The following is a 27,451-nucleotide window of genomic DNA, read 5'->3' on the forward strand; positions in this document are numbered from 1 at the left end:
TTGATGACATCACTTGATTACATATTCCAGCAAACACTGCTGAATAGCATTTGGGAGTGGGAACTCCGACACACGTCCACCATTTACCTAAAAAGGATGTGACCAATTATCAAGGGATGAGGAGTTTGACCCCAAGCTAATTTGAATGCAAAGCTAAGCTCATGATTTGCTGCGGTACATGCACACTGGATAAAGAGAGACCTTACTGATGTCGGTGATAAAAATGAACGCATTCATTCAAATAGTACCCCTTCAGGCTCTAATGCCACACTCTGCCCATAATTAAATTTGAAGCAACTGGTTAATCCTTAACAAAAGGAGGAACAAATTGGTACCTAGAAGGCATACTGGTGATTAGAATAGGAACAACTACGACACTTCCCTTCATGATTCCTATGGAGTATGGAAATGCTCTCTCCTCTGTAGCAAGGTATGTCAGCCAGAAGTAATCAGGATGACCCAACTGTGCTAGCTTATCAGTGCATAACAGGCAGCTTATGTGTTGGTACTGACAAAAGATGATCTCATTGCAACAAATGATTCTAAGTGGGCTTAATAGGATTGTTGCTATGAGCATGTGATCTCCAGTGGGAGAAATCTCGAATGAGCAGGCCATAGTTTTAGAATAAAGGATGGCGATGAGGAGGTAATACCTTCCCTCAGTATTTGAGTCCTCTGGATTCTCTGTTCCAAGTCATTAAGTACATCCAAGGCTGAGATATTGAAAAAAAAATCAAGGCTTACAGGGATCAGGCCAGAAAGTGGAGATGAGGCCTAAATCAGGTCAGCCATGACCTTAGTGAGCAGCAGAACAATCCTAAGAGTCAACCATCTGCCTGACTGCTGCTCCTAGTCCTTATATTCTCATATCTTAGGCAAGAGCTCAAAGGAATATATGGCCTGTTGTATGAGGGGGGAGGCAATGAAATATAACTCGTGGTAATGGCAGTATTTAAAATATCCAGGATGATTCAAAATTCATGTTGACTATAGATTGCATGATGTGGCACCAATGATCTTGTGATACAGCAATGAGATAGATTGGACAAGCACAGAAGATGCTCCATAGGGTAGAAAGGGGAGACTCGCCCAAATCTATAGACTCTGCAACAACGGAAGCTGGAAAATGCTCATTCTCAGAGGAAGAGCAGGATATCTTGGTCAGTGCTGCTCCAGTGGGCTGGAGAACAGGAAATGCACGAACAAACTTTACATGAAATCAGAACCTGGATGGGACAGGAGTGAATGAGCTAAGCATGCAGCAAAAGGAGGAATTAAGTGGTCAAGTCTTTAAGAAATTCAATTTGCCAAATGTGCTTCAGTTTTGATGTTGTAATTTAACAAACAATTTTTGGCATATTTTGTGTTAATTTCAAGCCTTATTGTAAACAAAATTGGCCCTCCAGAGTGCTCTATTAATCAATAACTACAAATCATTGTGTCAAACACATCAGGCACAATCACCTAATGCACACTGATATCCAGTCAAACCTCTCAAAGCTTGCAAAGAAAAGTGGTCTTGTATAATCCAGGAAACCCAAATCATTAAAACTCATATTAGCTCTCAGCCTTACTACTGGAACATTTTTGTTTGAGAAGCCCTGCGCCCATCTGGCTCTAAAAGGGTTATTTATTACAATGCTTGGAAAGCGAACTTCGATAATACAGTTTAATCGAGGGGCTAGGTTTATGGAGGAACCTCACCAGGAAAACACGTCGAATCTAATGTTTGAATATTTTAAACTGATACCGAACAATCTGTGGGCAGTCACAAAACTGTATCCACCCCCTAGGGTCAGTGTGACCAGGAGGGTACTGTATTTTCATGAGAAGGAACCACATCTTCAAACACGAATATAAATACATGCAGTCCTCCCCATTTAACCCACACAATGGCAAGGTTCTTTAATTCCTACAATTAGTTCTGCATTCTTCTTTATGACATCCTGTATATTTCCATGACAGACGGACTAGTAATTAACTCCTCCCTGCCTTTCACTGCTTCTGATTAGCACTGACAGTAATATTTGCATTTATTGCTTTAAATTATTTATAAAGCATAGCAAAAACAAACTTCCCTTAGCTGTTTATTGCCTCCATCCCTATGACACCTTCCTAAACTGCTGAGAGGAAATCCAACACTTACCAGAATCGCACCATCTTCCTGCCTGGCACGCTACACATTTGCTGTACACTGATTTCACCGTGCTTCCCCCAGACATGAGCCATCTCCCCCCCTCCCCTCTCCACTGCAGAGAGTAGTCAGCCAATCATCAGCAAGCAGCATCACTGCATAGAAACACCAATCACTCTCTTCTGCATCCTCTCAGATCCAACTCGCAACTTTATAAGCAATGAATCACAGTTCTCCTGCCAGCATCTTCCTCCTCCCTCCATCATTCCAACAAGCCTCCTCATTAAGGTAGCTCCTACAGGCATTTTCTTCCTCCTCCCTTGCCATTCCCACAAAACCATTCCCTCTTTGCCTCAGCCCCCTCCCCAGGTAGGAAAGAAGCAAATCCTGTGTATCCCATCTCAGAAATCGCCAGTCTCTGGTCTCCAAGCTGTCCCCTTTCTCTACCTAACATCTTCCACGCCCCCCCCAGACATTGTGCCAGTATCCCTACACCCTTTCATATGTAACCTTACTAGAACCTTTCCCCGTCCCATCAACCATAACAAAATGGTCCACCTCTCGCAAATGTCTCCTGCCTGTATCAGTCTGCACCTCTTCCTTCCCTGCAAACTGGCATCTTCTCCTCCACAGGAAACTCCCACTGTAAATCACAACTCCCGAGAAGATACTTCCCCCCAAATGCAGACACTGCTGGTTTGCACACTGCTCTTGACACCACAGCTTTCCAGGTTCCCTACAGACAGCGTCTCCCAGACAGGTAACAACAGCCAGCAGCCTTCAATCTATCGTCACCCCAAGTACCCGGCCCTAATCTAGTAGAAACCTCCCTTGCCTAGAAGATTCCCCACACCCCACCACTGGTGACCTAGGAGTTCCCCCATCTTCCCTGTGAGCAGTGATATGACATCCTATCCCTCAGTACTGTCAGCCTCTTCGGCCAAGTGGGATCTCTCCCCGCCTCCATCTACTGGCGGCACCCTCTGACCCTTCCCCCACCCACCCACCCCACAGACGGACCCTCGGACCAGAAGCTCCTCCTCCCTATCCCACTAGCAGCCTCGCCGCCGGGGTGACCTCTCCATTCGAAGGAAACTGTCCGCAGGATCCTGCCCATCCCGCTAATACTTTCTCCCGGACGACTGCTGCTCTCAAGTGCTTCCCGAGCCGGTTACCGTCACCGGGTCGGCTGTCGGATTTAGCCCGCCGGCCCTATGCAGCGGCGAGGCGGGGATCAGTTCCCATACCTGAAGCGTGCCTGCCTGCTAGAGCCCGCACCAGTGGACGCCAGCGGCCCGTCGGCGGGATGCTGCTCTGCTGGGCTTACTTCGATGCAGCGGGCCCTCCGGACGCGAGCTTTAACTTTATGCAGGTTGTAACAGGTGGGAATGTGTGGCAAGCACTTGCGGCATCTCACCATTTTCCTCCCTTCCGCGCCGCCGGCCGCCCCTGCAGCTGCGGGCTCGGTGGACACATGACCGGCTTCACCAGCCCGGCTCCGGCCGTCCGATCCGCGCCGCGCCGCGCCGCGCCGCCCCGCCCCGTGACGTCACCGCCCAAGGACGCCACCCGCCGGCGTGCCCGTCTCAGAGTGAAGCCGGTCGCCGTAATTCATTTATTGGTTGTGGTTAGAGATGCGGCCCGGTAACAGGCCTCTCCGGCCCAACAACACACTCGCCACCAGTGCATAAACGCCGCTCCTTTCGATCCAGCTTCGCTGTCTGGCGAGTCCCATTCTAATATGGCCCTAATGGTGTTCTTCAACGATAAAAATGTTTCCCTCCAAGCCATAAATAACTTGTCAGTTCTATTTGGTCACTCCGCGGCTGTTATCCCTCCCACCTTAGTCTGGCAACTTCCACCTTCCTTTTCAGACCTGAAGAAGGGTCTCGGCCCAAAACGTCGACTTTAATTCAATTCCAAAGATGCTGCCTGATCTGCTGAATTCCTCCACCGTTCTGTATTACACTAAAACATATTACCTTGTACAACTGTTGTAAAACCTTGCAACTTCTTTGCCACTTGCCTCCATAAAGCCTACATGACTTACAAAACCCTAAAATATTCAAAGCAGTTTATAGTCAATGAATTGTAGTCACTAATGTAAAGATGGAAACAAGTGTAATTAATAAAAAGTAGAGTTTAAATGCTGTGTGATTGTGAAAGTTTAAGTTGAATGTTGTTAATTTTAGATCTTTACCACTGTAATGTAGCTGTTAGTGCAATGCTATTACAGCTCAGGGCATCATTGAATTTTGAATTCAATTCCAATGCTGTCTGTAAGTATGCTCGTCCTTCCTGTGACTGTGTGGGTTTCCTCCCACAGTCCAACGACATACCAGTCATTGTAAATTAGGCCAGGGTTGCTGGGTGATGTGGCCCAGTGGGCTGGAAAGGCCTGTTCTGCACTGTATCTCTAATAAGTTGCATGTCTCCATATCAGATGAGGGATTGCTGCACGGCTATGATGACCACAGCACAATTATCTGCTAATTTTCTCTATCATGGATCTCTTGTACAACAGGCTGTGGGCCAGGATCCCAGCAACTATCAGTGCCTTCAAATGACAGGAATGGATTGAGTCAACATCTCCTTTCCCATCTAGTAGAAATGTATCACAACAGTAAATACATTGAGCAGGGTAATACTGAAACACATAGAACAGAGGTTTAATCATAGTATGTGTGGATTACTCATTTATTTTCATTTTTATTAGCCTTGATATACTTGAGACAAGAGGAGGCTCTGCTGTTGATCAATGAACATGAACTAAGTCCCAGTGATGTGTGGGAGCATGCAAGTGAAGTCACAACTCTGATCCATCTCACGGGATGGTAGCCCCTTGTGCTGCCCTGTTGATAGGCACTCCCTGCACTGATTGCCACTGCCTGTGCTCTTTGCACTGGCAGTCACTGCTCATTTTTATATGTTACGTTTAACATATTTCACTGCCAAAAGATGCTTGATGGGAACGTCGTCAGGCAAAATGTAACACAGAACGTTTTTAGACCTGGTGACCAAAAGCACATCTTAAGAGAATCTTAAAGAAAAAAGTTTAATTAGAGACCAGGAGTGTTACGAGGAGATTCCAGAACTTTTTAGGGAGCTGAAGGTACAGGAGTCAGTAGTGGAGCACATAAAAATCAGGAATGCTCAAGGCCTCATTTAGAGGGCCAAACACCTGAAGATTGTTGGTCCGAAGAAATGGAGATGTTCATATGCGAATCTGAAAGTAGAGATGCCACACTTAAAACTGATGTGTTTAATCAAGAGCCAAATGAGCTCAGGTGTATTGGTTGCACAATTTGGATACTCTACAAGCACAGGTTCACTACAGATAGTATGCTTGTGACAGTGCATTGAATAGTTAAATACAGAGACAGCAAAGTCCTGGATGAGATGAGGTTGGAGTGTAACATAACTGGGAGAAATGTACATAGTTCACAACCACCGCGACTGAGTTGGGCTTTCAGTTTAAGAGGCTGGTCTGACATGGTGACATTATTATGTACAGTAAAGAGTTTTAACGCACTTTTATGTGTAGGTTATGGAGTTCAATAAAATTTGTTACAGGTTCCATTAAACATAAAATGCCTCACTTCATTTTATTTGCAAAACCCTACATTATTGACCCCGATGCTCTAGGACGATTCCAGAGTTATTGAACATGTTGAAAGTGTCAGAGTTTTGGGAGCAAAATGCCATCGCTTGGCTTGTACAAGCGGAGGCTCAATTCATGCTTTATGAAATCCCTGCCAACGACACCAAATTCTACTAATGTAAGCATTGCTCAGCTGTTCCATGGCTGTGAGAATGGTGAGCCCGCTTGAACACTCACCTGAACATGACAAATACCGATCATGAAAAACTCACCTTTTACAAACTTTTGGGCTATTGGACTCTAAACATACCAAATAATCGCTCTCGTTACCCATCTCGGCCTTCAGAAATCACCATCCTTGTTTTATTTTAAAGGAACTATAGGGAGCTTGCTAAGATGGCCAACAGTCTACTCAGCTAGGCAGCAGTGCATCATTCCTCCTCCTTTCTCTACCCCAATCAGCAAGGTCCCCAACATAAGGACACCTGCAGCTGTAAACAGACAATGCTGATTCTGCACTTTTACCACGCTCCCTTTGATACAAACTCTAAGAAGAGCCAACACTGTACAACTTCGACACTGCCAGTGCATTGGGGCATTAGAGGTCTGACAACACCGTGGATTCCTGCTGCCAGGGATGTCTACTATTCATTACAGACAACCTTTCAGGGTGACGTTTCTTGTGTGCTATGGATGCTCAAGAGTGTGCTACCAATATTGCCTATGATGAGAAGGCAAAGAGTGATGAAACCTCACTGGAGGCTGCCAATGGCGGCAGCCACAGTAGGATCCAGACTTTTGGACACAACGGCTGACATTCTGCTTCAGTGGGCAACGCTACATGTGGGACTTCAACCTGGCTAATGTGGCTAGACCTCTACTTGGTGCAGATTTCCTGTGTGCTTAAGGACTGTTAGTCAATCTCAAGAACTGATGTCAAGGACTTTGGGTTGTTAACCAGCTCCCCCAGTAAGTTCCCCACAACAACTATGTCAAATGCATGCACCATTGCATGAGAGTTTACTCAACTGCTGGACGAATTCCCAAACCTCACCAAGCCCACATTCTCCACTACAGTCACAAAACATGGAGTTGAGTATCACATTCCCACAACTGGCCAGTCCATGCCCACACGAGTAGATTGGACCCAGAAAAGTTGGAAACCATGAAGGTTGAGTTTGCCAACATGGAGAGAGTCGGCACTGTACACCAGTCGAATATCCGCTGGGCTTCACCCCTAAGTCCAATATCAAATATCTGCTAGGCTTCACCCCTAAGCCCATGTGAGGATTACAAATGCCTTATCGAGGCCATCACTCCTCGATACTTGGTCTCAACATTCAAGACTTTTCAGCACATTTAGCCAGAAAGTTAATTTTTCCAAATTCAATCTAGTTAGGGGCTAACATCAGGTGCCTGAGGGCTAGGAGAACATTCCCAAAAACAGCTGTGATAACACCTTTTGACCTTTTCGAGTTTCTGCGCATGCCATTTGAACTGAAAAATACAGCAGACTTTCCAAAGGCTGATGGACTGTATTAAAAGATTTTCTTTTTGGTTACGTGGAAGATATACTTGTCACCAGTGTGTCCAAATCCAAACATGCATTTCATCTCTGCACGCTTTGAGCACTTAAGCTGACAGGGGTTGACTATTTTCGACTGCATACCTGGCCTCTTGCATCCCAGCCAGAAGACCTCACAGAAACTGGTTGCACTAAAGTTTGTTTGGCATGGCCTCAGAAAGGACGTGTGTGATTGGACTGCAGCCTATGTGGAGTCCCAGCGGGCAAAAAACTGTCATGTTCAGGCACCACTGCCATCTTTTGAGGTCCCTGAGCGACAGTTTGACCGTGTCAATGTGGACCTCGTTGGTCCTCTTCCTCCCACCCCTCCCATGGTTTCACACACCTTCTTACCATGGTGGACCATACCACCAAGTGGCCACAGGTCGTCTGCCTAGCACCAACAACGGCCGCAGACGTGGCTTGGGCGATCATCAGCATCTGGGTTGCTCAGTTTGGCACCTCATCTGTTATTTCCTCTGACCATGGCCCCCAATTCATATCAGACCTCTGGGCAGTGATGACCCAGAACCTCGGCGATAGGCTACATCACACCATGGTATATCACCCCTAGTCCAATGGTCTATGTGAGCAGTTCCATCGCTCCTTAAAGGCTGCTCTGAGAGCTTCCTTGACAGACTAGTGGTGGCACGATCATCTCCCACGGGTCCTGCTGGGGCTCAGAACAACCTCAAAAGAGGACCTGCAGTCACCCACAGCTGAGTTGATATACGAACAGCCGTAATGAATGCCGGGTGATTTCATTGCTGAAGCCATGACTACCTGCTCAGCCTCTCAACAGCATTCCACCCTCTTCAGTAAATTCAATTCCTTTTCACTCATTCCTACCTCCTATCAGGGCATAAAGGACTCTTGAGTTCTTGTTGACCTACATTCAGCTCATTTGTTTTCATCCGCCATGATGCACACCAACATCCCCCTAGACCCCCTCATGTTCCATGTTTTGGACCGTTCTGTGTTTTGGATATCATAGAGAAGAGGGGTAAACCTGAACGTATTTTGGTAGATCACCTTAAGCCAGCCCAGCAAGATTTAGGGTATTCTGCCGCAATGCACCTGGTGTCACAACATGACCATAAGCATGGAAATGCACCTCAGGATGCGCCAGAAGCACCTGCTGTTCCTCCACCCATGGAGCACAGGAGGCTCGTCCAAGCTCCAGACGGAGTCACAATGCCCGTTTTAGTGAATTCTGGGGAGTCAATGTAGGGTAATGTAATTGGGAGAAACATACATAATTCACAACCACCGACACACTGAAGGGGTTTCACTTTAAGAGGCTGGTCAGATGTGATGATGTTATTATGCAAAGAATTTTTAGTGGTTTTTGTGTGTAGGTTTTGAAGTTCAAAAAAATGTGTTACAGGTTTCATTAAACACAAGATACCTCACTTAGTCTTATTTGCAAAAGCCTGCAAGGTTTTCAGCAGACAGGGCCAAGTCAGTTGTTCTTATGCTTGGTTGTAACAATAGTCTTAGTATGTGGTTTGACTCTTCTAAGTTAAAAATGACACTAAAATTACAAATATCATGTTTAGTCTTATAAAGGTGCCAATGGGATTGATGGCTAGGGTACAAATATTATGATAAAAGCCAGAAAACATCATGTTTTTTCATTCCCTTCACTTTAATGCCTCAGATTATTTTGAATGTGTCCCCGATTGCTACAGGACGTAGAAGATCTTGGCACTCTTTTGAAAAACTACATTTGGTGACACTATATTAACTGGCCAGAGTAGAAATAGATGGACAGTTCTGCTAATCAAGTCTGGTCCCGTAAATAAAGGAACTGATTTTCTGAAAAAAACATATCAATAATTGTAACCTCCATTTTCTTTCTGGAGGAATTGCTCTTTTTATTTGAGAAAGTTGTGGTAGTTTGTGTCTCCTGTTTTTCAAAAAGATTTTATTGGGTAACTTGACTTCGCTGTACTTTGGCTCTGCTCTAAGTCATAGGTTCCACCCCACAGTGAATGACATGGTGTTAGCATTGATTACTCTTTCAGAGCAGGGATGTTCTGCCCATTGTCTTGGCCAACACATTTTCATCAATCAACATTTCTAAACCAGTTTACCTGGTCATTATCACATTACTACTTCTGAAATATTGCTGTGTCCAAATTGACATTTTCACAATTTGTGGCATGGACCAGTTGGGCAGAAGAGCCACTTTCTGTCCTGTAGAACCATGACTATTTCCTACATTACGATGGTGACAATGTATTATTGTTATCTTTTTAAACTGTTACTTCTCAGAAAATCAAATCACAATTTCCAATGAAAACTGCTGACACATTTGAAATTAAAACAGAAAATGTCAGAAATGTTCGGCAGATCATGCTGTGTCTGTGAGAAGAATAACAGTGGAAACGTATACATATAACTCAAAAGTATTTCATTGATTTTGTAAGGAAATTGTAATGTTTTGAAAGGAATGTGAAAGGTGGATACTAGAGTGAAACCTTGCATGGTATTCTGCTGCTGTAGCCCGCCCACTACAAGATTTAACGTGTTGTGCATTCAGAAATCGTCTTCAGCACACCACTGTTCTAACCTGTGGTTGTTACTGCTGCCTCCCTGCCAGCTTGAACCAGTCTAGCCATTCTCTTTTGACCTCTCCCGTTAACAAGGCATTTTCGCCCTAAAAACTGCCACTCATTGGATGCTTTTGATTTTCACACCATTCTCTGTTAACTCTAGACCAGAGGTTTCCAACCTGGGGTCCACAGACACCTTGGTTAAAGGTAGGGGTCTATGGCATAAAAAAATGTTGGGAACCCCTGCTCTAGAGACTTGTGAATGAAAATCCCAGGAGATCAGCAGTTTCTGAGATACTCGAACTTCCCTGTCTGGTACTCATAATCAGTCCATGGTCAAAGTCATTAAGATCACATTTCTCCCCCATTATGATTTTGGTTTGGACAACAATTGAAACTCTTGATCAGATCTGCATGCTTTTAAACATAGAAACATAGAAAATAGATGCAGGAGTGGGCCATTCGGCCCTTCGAGCCTGCACCGCCATTTATTATGATCATGGCTGATCATCCAACTCAGAACCCCGCCCCAGCCTTCCCTCCATACCCCCTGATCCCCGTAGCCATAAGGGCCATACCTAACTCCCTCTTAAATATAGCCAATGAACTGGCCTCAACTGTTTCCTGTGGCAGAGAATTCCACAGATTCACCACTCTCTGTGTGAAGAAGTTTTTCCTAATCTCAGTCCTAAAAGGCTTCCCCCTTATCCTCAAACTGTGACCCCTCGTTCTGGACTTCCCCGACATCGGGAACAATCTTCCTGCATCTAGTCTGTCCAATCCCTTTAGGATTTTATACGCTTCAATCAGATCCCCCCTCAATCTTCTAAATTCCAACGAGTACAAGCCTAGTTCATCCAGTCTTTCTTCATATGAAAGTCCTGCCATCCCAGGAATCAATCTGGTGAACCTTCTTTGTACTTCCTCTATGGCAAAGATGTCTTTCCTCAGATTAGGGGACCAAAACTGCAAATAAGCATCGAGTTGCTGCCATATGATTGGCTGATTAGGTATTTTCATTAATGATTGGGTGTACATAAAGTGGCTACTGAGTGTATAAATCTAAGTCACATGTCTCCTAATATTCGTAGGAAATGTCTAATTTTGTACATCATTTGAGCAGCCCAACAAATCAGAGATGAAATGTTTGAGAGAGTTAGTGTTGTACAAGAGATGTGGAAACTACTGAAGAAAATGAGAATGTGCAAGTTGACATTAAGTCCGATGTCACAGAGTCAAAACAGCTGACCAGCCTCTTAAAGTGAAACCCCTTCAGTGTCAGTGATTGTGAATTATGTATGTTTCTCCCAATTACATTACCCTACATTGACTCCCCAGAATTCATTAAAACGGGCATTGTGACTCCGTCTGGAGCTTGGATGAGCCTCCTGTGCTCCATGGGTGGAGGAACAGCAAGTGCTTCTGGCGCATCCTGAGGTGCATTTCTATGCTTATGGTCATGTCGTGACACCAGGTGCATGGCGGCAGAATACCCTAAATCTTGGTGGGCTGGCTTAAGGTGATCTACCAAAATACGTTCGGGTTTACCCCTCTTCTCTATGATATCCAAAACACAGAACGGTCCATGCCCACCAAGATGCTTTCATGAGGTAGTCCCATTTGCCTGGATTTGGCCCATTCCCCTTTTAAACTTTTCCTACTCATGAAGCTGTCCAAATGTCTTTTAACCATTGTACTTGCACCTCCTTCAACCACTTCCTCAGCCAGCTTGTTCCACACCCAGCCCCTTCTGTTTGGGGGGGGGGGAAGGAGAGAGAGAAATTTGACCCATAGATCCCCTTTAAGTTTTTTTCTACATAGCCTTAAACCTATGCCCTCTAGTTTTAGACTCTCCTACCCTGGAAAAAAAGACTAATAATATCCACCTTTTATGCAACTCATGATTTTATAAACCTTTCTAAAGATCCCTCTCAGTCCGAGCCTATCCATTCTCTCCTCATGACTGAAGCCCTTCTGTCTCGGCAACATCCTAGTGCATCTTTTCCGAACCCTCTACCTTAAACACATTCATCTTATAGTATGGCAACCAGAAGTGCATATTATATTGCAGATACAGGCTCACCAATGTTCTGTACAGCTGTAACATGATGTTCCAATTCTTGTACTTGATGTTTCACCTGACTGAAGGCAAGCATGTCTTTTTCACCATTTTATCTCCCTGTGTCATCACTTTCAGGGAACTGTGCACTTGTACTCTTGTGATTCTGTGTTCTACAACACTTCCCAGGGCCCTTTCATTTACTGTGCAAGTTTAACTTCCCGAAATGCATGACCTTGCACTTTTCTAAGTTAAATTCCATTTGCCATTCCATTGCTCACTTTCTGAGTTGATCTAGATATCGTAATAACCTTAGACAACTTTCTTCACTACCCACCAATTTTGGTGTCATCTGTAAAGTTACTGATCACATCACCAACATTCTCAGCCAAATTGATAATATCAAAATAGGAGACCCGATACAGATCCCTGCAGCACATCACTGGTTACAGGCCGACAATCGATTTATTTTATTTAGCGGTACAGCACAGTAACAGGCACTTCTGTCCCAACAAGCCCAATTACACCCAAGTGATCAATTATTCTACGTTGTGGATAGTCAGAGGCTTTTTCCCCAGGGATGAAATGGCTAACACAAGAGGGCACGCTTTTAAGGTGCTTGGAAGTAGGTATAGAGGAGATGTCGGGGGTAGGTTTTTTTTTTAAAACGCAGAGAGTGGTGAGTGTGTGGAATGGGCTGCTGGTGACGGTGGTGGAGGCGGATACGATAGGGTCTTTTAAGAGACTTCTGGATAAGTACATGGAGCTTAGAAAAATAGAGGGCTATGGGTAACCCTAGGTCATTTCTAAAGGAACGACATGTTCGGTACAGCATTGTGGGCCAAAGGGCCTGTATTGTGCTGTAGCTTTCTATGTTTCTGTGGAATGTGTAAGGAAACCAGAGCAAAGGGATGAAATCCACGCAGTCACATGGAGGACATACAGACTCCTTACAGACAGTGGTGGAATTCATCTGGGATCGCTGACACTAAAATAGCATCATGCAAACCACTACGCTACTATGTCGCCCCTTAAAAATAAACAACGCTCTACTACCACCTTCTGACTCCTTCCAGCGAGGCAATTTTATATCCATTTAGCTATCTCACCCTGGATTCCATGTGACCTCATCTTCCAGACCAGTCCAAATGCTAGACCTTTTCAAAAACTTTGCCTTAAATACTGCCTGCATCAATCCTCATGGTCACGTCTTAAAAAAAATCCTCAAATTTGTGCGACATAATTTCCCGTGCACAAAATCCCTAATCAGTCCTGAGCTAACCATATGTTGATAGATCCTGTCTCTCATAATCCCTTCCACTCTTTACTTTCCCACTACTGATGTTAGACTCACTAGCCTGTGAGTTCTCCAGTATGTCCTTATAGCCCTTAAACAAAAGTACATTAGTCACCCTCCAATTCTCCAGTACCTTACCCATGGCTTATGAGGTTTTTCTGCCAGGGCTCCAGTAATTTCTCTCCTGGTGTCCCATATTATTCTCTTCCCTGAATTCCCCAACTTCCATGACCTTCTCCATGGTAAATACAGATGATGCATTTTAATTTAAATCCTTACCTATCTCCCATCACTGTACCAGCAGATGACAGACTGATTCTTAAGGGTCCCTATTTCTCCCTAATTACCCTTTTTGCACTTAAGGAGAATCCCTAAAGATTCTATATTATCTGCCCTTTTTCCCTCCTGATTTCCTCCCTTAAGTTAGACTTTGTTTATTTGTGTTCTAATTATGTCCTTACTTGTAAATATTGTGCGCAACTTCTTGTGAATGCTGCTTTAACTGATGCAACATGCCTGTAATGCTGCAATGCTACCGCAATTAGGGGTTTCTTTGTACTTGTACATACTGCAATGAAATGGACTTAATTTGGCTTGAAGTTTATGGATTTCTCTTGATCCCAGTTGTCAATACTTGATTTATGCCTCCTTTTTCCTGACTTGAGCCTCAATATTCCTTGTACTTGGTGCTTCATCTTATTGAAGGCAAGCATGTCGTATGCCCTATTCACCATTTTGTCTCCCTGTGTCACCACTTTCAGGGAACTATGCGATTCCATGTTCTACAACACTCCTCCACACTCCACAGGGTAGAAACTACAGTGCAGGCAGACAATAAACATGCAAGGCCACGACAGTATTTTAAGTCTTGTTACATACACCTGTTAGGGTGCATTCTCCAGTTACCTTATAAGGTAACCGTAGCCTTCAGCCAGGAGCAGATGTCATCAGGTGGTTCCCAACCTTCACAGAGTGTTTCGACCCTTAACCACGACACTCTCCAGTTGGTGGGCCAGCAGTTGTGGCCAAATCACTGCCCATCTGCTCCTGGCTTCCAGCTCCCCTCCTCTCGCCTACTCCAAATCAAACACGAGGCTTGTTCTGCCTCTTCCCCCATCCTACAAGTGCTTGTTTTTTGCTCCTTTCGTCCAGGCCCAGAGCTGACAACAACCGCCATGCTGATTTGGCTGGGAAACCTCTGCAGCCGATCTCCACAGGGAACAACCATGCCTGCCGTCCCTTGTCTTTACACTCCTGCACTAAGGGCTGGTACTTCAAGGCCTTTCTCTTGTGGACCTCTTCCCATCCCTCCTCCCATGGCACAGTCAGCTCAACCAGAATTACTTTCTTGTCTTCGGTTGAACACAGTACAATGTCCGGGCGTTGTAAGGAAGGTATATTAAGTAAAACAGCAAGAGAAAGCACAGATTCCATAGAAGAGAAGCTAGAAGGTGATGAGTGAAGCCAGGTATGGGGGAAGATAGGTGGTTGGGGGAGGGAGGATGTGAATATCTGTTACGTCTAATTGCCTAACATATGTAATATATTTTCAGTGATATTGCAGAAGATAAATTTTAGTTGGAACTGCAGGAGAACTGCCCTGCTCTTTGAATAGTGGAATGAGATCCCAAACCTCTGGCAGTGCAGCACTATTTAGCAGTGTTCTTAAATTATCAGATGAGATTATGGACTCAAGTTAAAGTTGGGTTGACTCTGTAAACTTTTGACTCAGTTGTAACATGAACAAATTTCAACTTGTATTTCTGAGCAAAGGAACCAAGACAGACATTTCCTTCCTTAGCCCAGTCTATGAAAGTTAAAATAATGCACCGCCACTGATCTCCAAGAAATGAAGACACTTTCAAAGAATTGTTAAATAGCTCACATTGAGTACTTATTCAGAAAAGTCATCATACAGTAACTTAAAATTCTTTTTTAATATATTTCTTTTAGAAATTAGCAATGATTAATCAGAAGGACATCATCCTGAGGGTTAAACAGAAAGCAATTAAACACACATTACACAGTCCTAGGTACATACTCCATAATCAAATCTAAGGCGCATCTCCATGAAGTGTCTTAGTATGCACTGGGAAATTTGTTCCTCTCCCTCCCCACCTTATAAAAAAACAAAACGGCTTCCAGGGTATTTTCAGTGGACTCCAGGCAACATAAAGGTTGACAATAGGCATATCATAAAATTAAAATAACAGTCCCGACTTTAGACCAGACTGCAAACGGCAGACCCATTGATCCTGAGCTTGTGATTTCTGACTGCCTTTATCTGTACCCTGTAATCAGGGCAAAACTTATTTGCATGAAGTATATTTAATTGTACTATATTTCTGTTGCTGTGTACTTATGCTTTCTGCAAGAAAATTAACTCTTATTTTTGGTGGTGTCATCTGTCTTTGCAATGGCTGAAAACTCTGGCTCACGCCTTTCCATTCTAATCACAATGACAGACTTAGAAAGAATGATGGAACTGACCAGGAGTTTTGCAGATTCAAGTTGCATTTTCTGCTGAAATTTTATTGTAAGTAGTTGGCTTCAGCTCCTTAAATTAGACTAAAAAAAGGAGACGACTTCATTTAAATTTTCAGTTTTAAAATAGCTAAATGGTGTTATCCGACTAAATCAAAGGAAGGCACATGGACAAGAGGTACAAGGGTGGGGGGTGGGGGAGAAAGGGAGGAAGGGACCAGCTCAAAAAGTCTAGAAGTATGTGCGCAAGGTATTCCTGCTAGAAACTTTAAGGATAATTACTATAAGGAAAGGAATGTTCTTTCTGCTGTAAACTGCACTCCCAATGGAGCTTGCAAATTTTGCTACGTTATATTGCAGTATTTCTTAAGTAGTCCCTTAGCATAATGAACAATTTGCTTCCACTACAGTTCAAAGGAGCCCCGGTCTTAAATTCTTACATTGCTGGGTATTCATTGCACTCAACTCACACACAGTTTTGACAAAGCAAGATTCTGCTCCAAAGGCTAGGAGGGTGAACAGGCTCAGCTGTACAAACGTTGCACACATTACAGAGCGCAGGGATGGGATCCTGATCACACCTTTTGGCTCGACACTTGATGGCCACCACCCCACCCACCTTGATCCTACCCCTCCTTCAGTCTCCCCATTACTGTTGCCCTTCCTATAAATGCCTCCTTCAACCTTCTCCCTCTTGGCTTCCTCCTCTCTCACTAACCTTCTTCCCTTTCCCTCTTGACTAATCTGTTCCCCCTCATTGCTGATCACTCTCCCTCTCACAGTAGCCTATACTAGAACTCTTGGGAGAATCATCAACCATCAGCTCAAGCTTTAGAACATAGCACATTACAGCACAGTACAGTACATTACAGCACAGTACAGTGCAGTGCAGGGCTTTGGTTCAAGATCAAATTAACCCTTTCCTCCTGCATAGCCCTCTACTTTTCAATCATCCATGTACCCATATAAGAGTTTCTTAAATGCCCTTAATGTATCTGCCTCCATCACCACCCCTGCAGAATGTTCTAGGCAACTACCATCTGATGTCAGTAGACTGCAGTCTCCCAGTGCTCTTTGAGCTACATTTTAGACCAATGGAAACAGGTTCACCACACAGGAAAAACATCTCACTTGACTACCAACACCACTCAACCAGGCTCTTATCTCCCACACTCCTCATAAGTATAGTTGAACAAAAGAGGTCAATGAGATCAGCCTCAGTAGATGAGCTCTCCAGCTTGTCCTGTCTGAGCACTGTGGCGACATTTTCCTCTATTACGTCTAAAACAACGGAATTCCGGAACACTGAGTTACCTGTCCTGCCCTTCCTGCAACGAAGTCTTACTAATTAGCTACAATATCATAATTTCAAGTGCTGATCCATGCTCTAAGCTCATCTACCTTACCTTGCAATGAAATAGACACAACTCAGAATATTAACTCCACCACGCTCAATGTTTCAGCTGCTGTCTTTGTATATAGGCTTAACATCTACTTTCTCTACAAATACTCCACAATCTATCCTGGCACTCTGGTTTTCATCCAGCTTAAACTCCCCAAAGCAGTACTTGAAAACTTTCCCACAAATACTTCTGGTCTAAACCGTTTTGTATATACAGGTCCCACCTTCCCTGAAGAGAGCCCAATGATCCAAAAATCTGAAGCCCCCCCCCCCCCCCAAACCATTCCCTTAGACACATGTTAAACAGTATTAGCTTCCTAGTTCTAGCCTCACAAGTATGTGGCAAGGGTAGAAATCCTGAGCTGGAATTTTGTTCCATTCCTCCAGACAGAACTGGTGTAACTGAGTCAGGTTTGTAGGCCTCCTTGTTCGCACATGCTTTCTCAGTTCTGCCCACAAATTTTCTATCAGACTGAGGTCAGAAAATGATGTCGTCTGGTTCAACCTTGGGAGCAATTTCCAAACGCCTGAAGGTACCACGTTCATCTGTACAAACAATAGCATGCAAGTATAAACACCATGGACCATGCAGCCGTCATACCGCTCAGGAAGGAGACGCATTCTGTCTCATGGAGATGAACGTACTTTGGCGTGAAAAGTGCAAATCAATCCCAGAACAATAGCAAAGGACCTTGTGAAGATGCTGCAGGAAACAGGTAGACAAGTATCTATATCCACAGTAAAACAATTCCTACATCGACATAACCTGAAAGGCTGCTCAGCAAGGAAGAAACCACTGCTCCAAAACCGCCATAAAAAAGCCAGACTACAGTTTGCAAGTGCACATGGGGACAAAGATCTTACTTTTTGGAGAAATGTCCTCTGGTCTGATAAAACAAAAAGTGAACTGTTTGGCCATAATGACCATTGTTATGCTTGGAGGAAAAAGGGTGAGGCTTGCAAGCCGAAGAATACCATCCCAACCGTGAAGCATGGGGGTGGCAGCATCATGTTGTGGGGGTGTTTTGCTGCAGGAGGGACTTATGCACTTCACAAAATAGATGGCATCATAAGGAAGGAAAATTATGTGGATATATTGAAGCAACATCTCAAGACATCAGCCAGGAAGTTAAAGCTCGGTCGCAAATGGGTCTTCCAAATGGTCAATGACCCAAGCATACCTCCAAAGTTGTGGCAAAATTGCTTAAGGACAACAAAGTCAAGGTATTGGAGTGGCCATCACAACGCCCTCAATCCGATAGAAAATTTGTGCGCAGAACTGAGAAAGTGTGTGCGAGCAAGGAGGCCTACAAACCTGACTCAGTTACACCAGTTCTGTCTGGAGGAATGGAACAAAATTCCAGCAACTTACTATGAGAAGCTTATGGAAGGCTACCCAAAACGTTTGACCCAAGTTAAACAACTTAAAGGTAATGCTACCAAATACTAACAAAGTGTACATAAACTTCTGACCCACTGGGAAAGTGACGAAAGAAATAAAAGCTAAAATAAATCATTCTCCCTACTAATATTCTGACATTTCACATTCTTAAAATAAAGTAGTGATCCTAACTGACCTAAGACAGGGAATGTTTTCTCGGATTAAATGTCAGGGATTGTGAAAAACTGAGTTTATGATTATGAAGACACGCAGTCCTCTTTTATTGTCATTTAGTAATGCATGCATTAAGAAATGATACAATATTTCCTCCGGTGTGATATCACAAAACACAGGACAGACCAAGACTGAAAAAACTGACAAAACCACATAATTATAACATATAGTTACAACAGTGCAACAATACCATAATTTGATGAAGAAGTCCATGAGCACAGTAAAAAGTTCAAAGTCCCTCAAATGTCCCACATCTCACGCAGATGGGAGAAGGAAGAAATGTTTAAATGTATTTGGCTAAGGTGTATGTGAACTTCTGACTTCAACTGTACATCCTTCACATACATGAGAAGTAAAAATCTTTACATTACGTCTCCACCTAAATGTGCAATTTATAGTAACTTGTAATAAATATTATGTACAACAGGACAGTTAATATAACATAGAAATACAATTGTATCAGCGTAGGATGAGAGGTGACATGAACAGAGGTGTACAAAATAATAAGAGGCATAGATCGAGTGGATAGCCAGAGATATTTTCCCACGGTAGAAATGGCTAATACCAGGGGGCATCATTTTTAAGGTGATTGGAGGAAAGTAAAGCGGGGGATGTCACAGGTAAGTTTTAAAAAGGCAGTCATGGGTTCATGGAATGTTCTGCCTGAGGTAGTAGTAAAGGCAGATAAATTAGGGACATTTAAGAAATTCTTAGACAGGCACATGGATGACATGGAGGGCTATGTAGGAGAGAAGGGTTAAATTGATCTTAGAATAGGTTAAAAGGTCAGCACAACATTGAGGGCCTGTACTGTGCTGTAATGTTCTAAGTAAATCTATGTAATTATTCTCTACTAATCTATTCTGATATTTGTGCACCGATTACATATCCATTCTGCATAATCATGGCTTTATATACAAAAGTACCCTGACACCATAACCAATTCTCACAACATCATGTACTCACCATCTATCTTCGACACCCATTTACTCAACACATTCTTACTTAAACGCAAAAATCTTTATATAGGGCATAATTTACAATGGCTGTTTTTAAACATAACTAAATATTTTCTTGGGGTGTCATTAAAAGTTTATTGGCTGATTACCAATATCAGCCAAATAATCTGCTACTACATCTGGAGCTTACTGCAGACTGGGGGAAGGCCTTTCCCAACTCTGCATAACTTTTCCAGAAAGCAAACTTAATTTTAACAGGATAAACTGACTCAGGTCTGTATCTTCATCGTGCTCACCCACAATTAATGTCTCAGAAAAAAATAATTGACAAAATGTAAGGGTGGTACACTACACCAAGTACTTGTAGATCTTTTCTTTAATTGAAGGTTGAATCTTGAGGGATTTCCCAAATGGTGCAATTTTATTTGGGAAGAAGACAGAGATAATTTCAGGTTCAGTCTACATAGTGAATCTCAATTTTCAAGCTCATTTCCAATTGGAAAAACCCATTTGAGGATAATGGGCTAAAAGCAGACAAATACTGCAGTTAGACTGTTCCAGCAAATTGCACCAGCATTTACTGTACAAATGCTGTCGAAGTGTGGCATTTAAACTGAGTCATATCTCAGTTTATCTTTGTTTATCAGTCATTCAAACTGAGATATCCTATTTCTTAATTGGAGCTGTCCAAAGGACCCGAATGACACAAATGTTTGCAATTTACAGTTTTTGTTGGAATAGACACTCTCACATTGTTTCATGATGTTGTGATGTTTTACAGTTTCACCACCAATGAACTACTTTTAGCCACAGTTGCAGGAAACACACCAACCAATTTGTTCACAAACACTGGAGATAGCACACAATAAATGCTCAGATCCTTCCACTCCAGCCCTTTACTTTTCCCACCCCACTGTCTTTGCCTATCATCTTCTAGCTAGTCCTCCTTTCCCTCCCCTGCAACCTTTTTATTCTGACACCTTCCCCTTTCCTTTCCAGTCCTGAAGAAGTGTCTCGACCCGAAACGTCGATTATTTGTTCCTTTCCATAGATGCTGTCTGACCTGGGGAATTCCTCCAGCATTTTATGTGTAATGCTCAGATATTTTATTTTACTCATTACAGGTAACCTGAGGTATGGGCAGGTTTAAAAATGGTGTTGATTTATTTACTATTTTTCCCCTCCACATAAATTCCATGAGAACAAATTTTATTCTGTATCCAAATTTTTGGTTATTAATTTGCGAATTCTGTAAGGGTGAATTTCTGTAACCTTTAATGCATGTACTCAAGGTAAATAATAACCTACCTGGACATTAGGGAGAATACTCCTGGTTTTCCTTTAAAGGAATACCATTAATTAGAGGGCAACTTATAACCATATAACCATTACAGCACGGAAACAGGCCATCTCGGCCCTTCTAGTCCGTGCCAAACTCTTACTCTCACCGACCTGCACTCAGCCCGTAACCCTCCGTTCCTTTCTTGTCCATATATCTATCTAATTTAACTTTAAACGACAACATCGAACCTGCCTCAACCACTTCTGCTGGAAGTTCGTTCCACACAGCTACCACTCTCTGAGTAAAGTGGGCTTCATTTTGATGTCTGAACTAAAAGACAATGTCTAGCAGCATTCCCTCAGGACTACAATAGAGAACCAACCCCCCACCACCGCATCTGAATATTTGCTAATTTACTTGGAATGGAATGGACTGGGAAAGCATTTTGATTGATGGACTGGGTAGCACAGCTTGAAGTTCAGAGGGGAGGGCCTTCAGAAGGTGGAGGCGGGGTGGGGTGGGGGGAGAGGAGGAACAGGATGGCACTTTCAGAAGAAGTGCTGACCTCTTATGTAGACCAGTGATTACAGAAGAGCAGAGGTGGCATCTTCAAGAGCGGAGGTGGAAAAGACGGGAAATAATTTGCTTTGTTATTTCTCTTACCAGTCAACTGTGTCAATACACTCTCAAACTTTTCATCTCCCTTTTTTTAAAAAAAAAGGCCTAATCATGATATCATCCAACTGCTTTCAATGTTCTCCCAGTCCATCGATTTTATGAACTCACTTTCTGCTAAGTATTCCTTTTTATTTGTCCAATCTGAAGTGAAACATCCTATATGACAAGATATTTTCCCACACTTATTCACTCAGTTTCTTTCCTAAACTTTGTAGTTGAAAAATTCTATTTTTGTCAGCAAATTCAAAAAATATAAAACTAAGTATCTAAAGAAACTAAGTATCTAAAACAAATAACATCTGGAACAAGATTGTTTAAAAATACTCTAAAAGCACTGCAGTGTCCTTACAAAAATATCTACACAATGAATAACACCACACAGATGGGAATTTCCCTTGCATATACACACAAATCACTGAGCAGAAAATATAGAGCAGGGATAAATGTTGCAGGAAGTGTCGTGTGAAAATTGGACAAATACCAGACATTGTAACTCTGACAAATTAAAGCCATTATGCAAACTAATATGGCAACAAGAAAATGGACAAAGTTATTCTTTATGACCTTTTAGCAAATGACTATATATATCAGAAATGTGAGGAAAATGGAAGGCTATGTACACTGTGTAGCCAGAAGAGATTAGTTTGCCATTTGATTACTAATTTAATTAGTTCAGCACAACATTGTGGGCTAAAGGGCCTGTTTCTGTGCTGTAGTGTTCAGTGTCTTCACTGTGGAAGACGCTACTAGTATGGTAAACACAAAATACTCTGCAGATGCTGGGGTCAAAGCAACACTCACAACACGCTGGAGGAACTCAGCAGGTCGGGCAGCATCCGTGGAAAAGATCAGTCAACGTTTCGGGCCAGAACCCTCTGTCAGGACTGAAGAGGGAAGGGGTAGAGGCCCTATAAAGAAGGTGGGGGGAGGGTGGGAAGGAGAAGGCTGGTAGGTTCCAGGTGAAAAACCAGTAAGGGGAAAGATAAAGGGGTGGGGGAGGGGAAGCAGGGAGGTGATAGGCAGGAAAGGTGAAGAAGGAATAAAGGAAAACTCAATGGGTAGTAGAAGGAGGCGGAACCATGAGGGAGGTGATAGGCAGCTGGGGGATGGGGCAGATTGAAATAGGGATAGGGGAAGGGAGGGGGAGGGGGAGGGAATTAACAGAAGTTGGAGAATTCTATGTTCATACCAAGGGGCTGGAGACTACCTAGACGGTATATGAGGTGTTGCTCCTCCAGCCTGAGTTTAGCCTCATCATGGCAGTAGAGGAGGCCATGTATGGACATATCCGAATGGGAATGGGAAGCAGAGTTGGAGTGGGTGGCAACCGGGAGATCCTGTCTGTTGTGGAGACGCTCGACGAAGTGGTCCCCCAATCTGCGTCAGGTTTCACCGATGTAGAGGAGGCCGTACCGGGAGCACCGGATGCAATAGATGACCCCAACAGACTCACAAGTGAAGTGTTGGCCCACCTGGAAGGACTGCTTGGGGCCCTGAATGGTGACAAGAGAGGAGGTGTAGGGATAGGTGTAGCACTTACGCTTACAGGGATATGTGCCGGGTGGGAGATCAGTGGGGAGGGACGTGTGGATCAGGGAGTCACAAAGCAGAGAGGGGTGGAGAGGGAAAGATGTGCTTAGTGGTGGGGAAACTTCCGGTAATCCCCCCCCCCCTTCTCCTATCCCTATTTCACACTGCCCCCTCCCCCCAGCTGCCTATCACCTCCCTCATGGTTCCACCTCCTTCTACTACCCATTGTGTTTTCCCCTATTCCTTCTTCACCTTTCCTGCCTATCACTTCCCTGCTTCCCCTCCCCCACCCCTTTATCTTTCCCCTTACTGGTTTTTCACCTGGAACCAACCAGTCTTCTCCTTCCCACCCTCCCCCCACCTTCCTTATAGGGCCTCTGCCCCTTCCCTCTTCAGTCCTGACGAAGGGTTCTGGCCCGAAACGTTGACTGATCTTTTCCACGGATGCTGCCCGACCTGCTGAGTTCCTCCAGCGTGGTGTGAGTGTTGCTAGTAGTATGGTAGAAGTTCCAGGTATCGGGGGCATGAAGTTACCATAACTAGAGAGAAGGTTCTTGGGAAACTGAAAAGTCTGAAGGTAGGTATGTCACCTGGACCAGATGTACATCCAAGAGTTCTGAAAGAGGTTGCTGTAAAGATCATGGAGCCATCGGTAATGATCTTTCAAGAATCACTAAGTTCTGGAATGGTTCCAGAAGACTGGAAAATTGCAAATGTTGTTCCATTCTTCAAGAAGGGAGAGAGGCAGAAGAAAGGAAGCTACAAACTAGTTAGTCTGACCTCAGTGGTTGGGAAGATGTTGGTGTCAATTGTGAAGGATCAGTTCTCAGGATACTTGGAGGCACATGTATAGGTCGTAGTCAGCATGGTTTCCTCAAGGGAAAATCTTGCCTGACAAATCTGTTAGAATTCTTTGAAGAAATAACAAGCAGGATAGACAAAGGAGAATCGGTTGACATTGTGTACTTGGATTTTCAGAAGGCATTTGACAAGGTTCCACACGGTAGGCTTATTCAGAAAGTTAGAAGGCATGGGATCCAGGGAAGTTTGGCCAGATGGATTCAGAATTGGCTTGCCTGCAGAAGGCAGAGGGTGGTGGTGGAGGGAGTACATTCAGATTGGAGGATTGTGACTAGTGGTGTCCCACAGGGATCTGTTCTGGGACCTCCATTTTTCATGATTTTTATTAATGACCTGGATGTGGGGGTAGAAGGGTGGGTTGGCAAGTTTGCAGATGACACAAAGTTTGGTGGTAAAGGATTATCAAAGATTGCAGAGAGACATTGATAGGATGCAGGAGTGGGCTGAGAAGTGGCAGATGGAGTTCAACCCAGAGAAGTGTGAGGTGGTATACTTTGGAAGGACAAACTCCAAGGCAGAGTACAAAGTAAATGGCAGGATACTTGGTAGTGTGGAGGAGCAGAGGGATCTCGGGTTACATGTCCACAGATCCCTGAAAGTTGCCTCACAGGTGGATAGGGTAGTTAAGAAAGCTTATGGGGTGTTAGCTTTCGTAAGTCGAGGGATAGAGTTTAAGAGTCACGATGTAATGATGCAGCTCTATAAAACTCTGGTCAGGCCACACTTGCAGTACTGTATCCAGTTCTGGTCACCTCACTATAGGAAGGATGTGGAAGCATTGGAAAGGGTACAGAGGAGATTTACCAGGATGCTGCCTGGTTTAGAAAGTATGCATTATGATCAGAGATTAAGGGAGCTAGGGCTTTACTCTTTGGAGAGAAGGAGGATGAGAGGAGACATGATAGAGGTGTACAAGATAATAAGAGGAATAGAAAGAGTGGATAGCCAGCGCCTCTTCCCCAGGGCACCACTGCTCAATACAAGAGGACATGGCTCTAAGGTAAGGGGTGGGAAGTTCAAGGGAGATATTAGAGGAAGGGTTTTTACTCAGAGAGTGGTTGGTGTGTGGAATGCACTGCCTGAGTCAGTGGTGGAGGCAGATACACTAGTGAAGTTTAAGAGACTACTAGACAGGTATATGGAGGAAATTAAGGTGGGGGCTTATATGGGGGGCAGGGTTTGAGGGTCGGCACAACATTGTGGGCCGAAGGGCCTGTACTATGCTGCTGCAAATGAGGCTGTTTAACGAGCTATGAACCCAAGCTATGAAAGATTCGAGCATGGATAAAGCATTGGCTGATTGGCAAGAGACCTTTTCTGACTCGCTGACAGTGACTAGTGCTGTTCCACAGGGGTTTGTGTTGGGACTGATTCTTTTTACGTTATATATCAATGACTTGGATGATGGAATTGATGGCTTTGTTGCAAAGTTTGCTGACAATATGAAGATGGGTGGAGAGGCAGGTAGTTTTGAGGAAATTGTAGAATGGACAAAGAAATGGCAGATGGAATACAGTGTCACCATGTACTTTGGTAGAAGAAATGAAAGGGTAGACTATTTTGTCAATGGAGAGAAAATACAAAAAACTGAGACAATAAAGGAACTTGGGACTCCTTGTGCAGGATTCCCCAAAGGTTAATTTGCAGGTTGAGTCTGTGGTGAAGGCAGCAAATGCAATGTTAGCATTCATTTCAAGAGGGCTGGAATATAAAAGAAGGATCTAATATTGAAACTTTATAAAGCATTGGTGAGGCTTCACTTGGAATATTGGAAGGAGGTTTGACCCCTTATCTTAGAAAGGATGTGCTGAAACTGGAGAAGGTTCAAAGGAGGTTCACAAAAATGATTCCGGGATTGAATGGCTTGTCATAAGAAGAGTGTTTGATGGCTCCGGGCCTAGAATTCAGAAGAATGAAGGGTGACCTCATTGAAACCTATCAAATGGTTAAAGGCCTTGATAGAGTGGATGTAGAGAGGATGTTTCCTATGGCGGGAAAATCTAAGACCAGAGGACACCGCCTCAGAATCGAGGGGTGTCTTTTTAGAACGGAGATGTAGACGAATTTCTTTAACCAGAGTGATGAATCTGTGGAATTCTCTCCCTCAGGCAGCTGTGGAAGCCATCTTTATGTATATTTAAGGCAGAGTTTGGTAGATTCTTGATTGGTCAGGGCATGGAGGGATATGGGGCGAGGAAGGTGATTGGGGCTGAGAGGGAACTGGATCAGCCATGATGAAATGGCGGAAGACTTGATGGACCAAATGGCCTAATTCTGCTCCTATATCTTATGTTCTTATGGTGTGTTCTGTGTTCTATGTTCAAACTTTTGTCACCTTAGCAGATGCTAGCCAGGATGGCAAGAAGGCTATGTCATCTTTTTTCAGTAGTTTGTGCTATCAGAAGGAAACTCAGTCTGTACTTGCCATGAGATTGTTTGGGAATAAAAATATTTGGAGACTGATACCCCCAAAATTTAATGGTCCACAATTCTCTTATCTGTTCTCTAACACAAAGGGTAGTGATTCTGATGAACAATATGAATAAAGTTACTACCTCAGAAGTCAGTAAACTGAAGGGGAAACAATGGAGTTTCTTCCACAAATAAACAGTAAACCTTAAACTCCTTTCAACGTAGCTGTTTTGGGAATTGCAGTCCAGTAGCTCACATATCAGCCTGTGCTATAATAGCCAACTTTTACTATTCTGCAGTCAAGATATGGGATTTATTTTAAATCATTTTTTGGGATCTGGGTACCACGGCAGGGGAAGCATTAATTATCCATCCTTAAATGGTTCGAGAAGATGGGTAACTAGCTATGTTCTTGAACCACTACAATCACTTTGTATTAGATACGGTGCTCTTTTATAGAGGGGTCGAGTGATGACCAAGAAACAGTGATAAATTTCCAATCCAAGAAGGTGTGCAGTTTGCTGCATAAACTGAAGGTGATGATGTTCCTATTGCACCTGCTGCCCTTGGCCACTATGATGGCCAAGTTTACATGGTGCTGTTGGAGTACCATGTAACTGTGGTACTTTTTGTGTTTGGGAAACCTGCAGCCAAGGAGTGCCAATGGTAGAGAGAATGAAAGTGATGGATGGAATATTAAGCAACTGGACTGCTTTGGCCTGGATGGTGTATTTAGTTAACTCTTCAAGAAGAAAACCTCAAATTAGTCAGACACAATTACCTATTAACAAATCAATGCTCCTTATCGTTGATCAATGCCTGTCTTTCCAATTAAGCTTGTCCTTCAGAATTGTTTCCCCAATAATTTTCCTAACACTGACATTGGACTCACTGGCTGTAAATATCCACATTACTTCTGCTGTCTTTCTTGAATACAGGTACCACATTTGCTGTCTTCTAGGTCATCTCACCTGTGGGCAGCAAACATTTTAACACATACATTGGGCCACAGCAA

General features: G+C 43.6%; 1 protein-coding gene across 6 annotated transcripts in view; it reads right to left on the reverse strand.

The window, feature by feature from the left end:
* Window positions 1–27,451, reverse strand: part of pisd (phosphatidylserine decarboxylase) — a 182,894-nt gene that overhangs the window by 48,574 nt on the left and 106,869 nt on the right. For 2 of the 6 annotated variants that reach the window (XM_072243233.1, XM_072243239.1), the window contains exon 1: window positions 3,382–3,645. The exons of 3 other annotated variants lie outside the window; for them this stretch is intronic. In XM_072243233.1, the coding sequence (XP_072099334.1) occupies window positions 3,382–3,554 (173 nt within the window). In that variant the 5' untranslated portion in view covers window positions 3,555–3,645. Of the gene's footprint in view, window positions 1–3,381; window positions 3,667–27,451 lie in introns of those variants that run through there. One more of the 6 variants, XM_072243237.1, reaches the window with a different exon arrangement.

Source organism: Mobula birostris, chromosome 25, assembly GCF_030028105.1.
Source record: "Mobula birostris isolate sMobBir1 chromosome 25, sMobBir1.hap1, whole genome shotgun sequence".
Classification (NCBI taxonomy): domain Eukaryota; kingdom Metazoa; phylum Chordata; class Chondrichthyes; order Myliobatiformes; family Myliobatidae; genus Mobula; species Mobula birostris.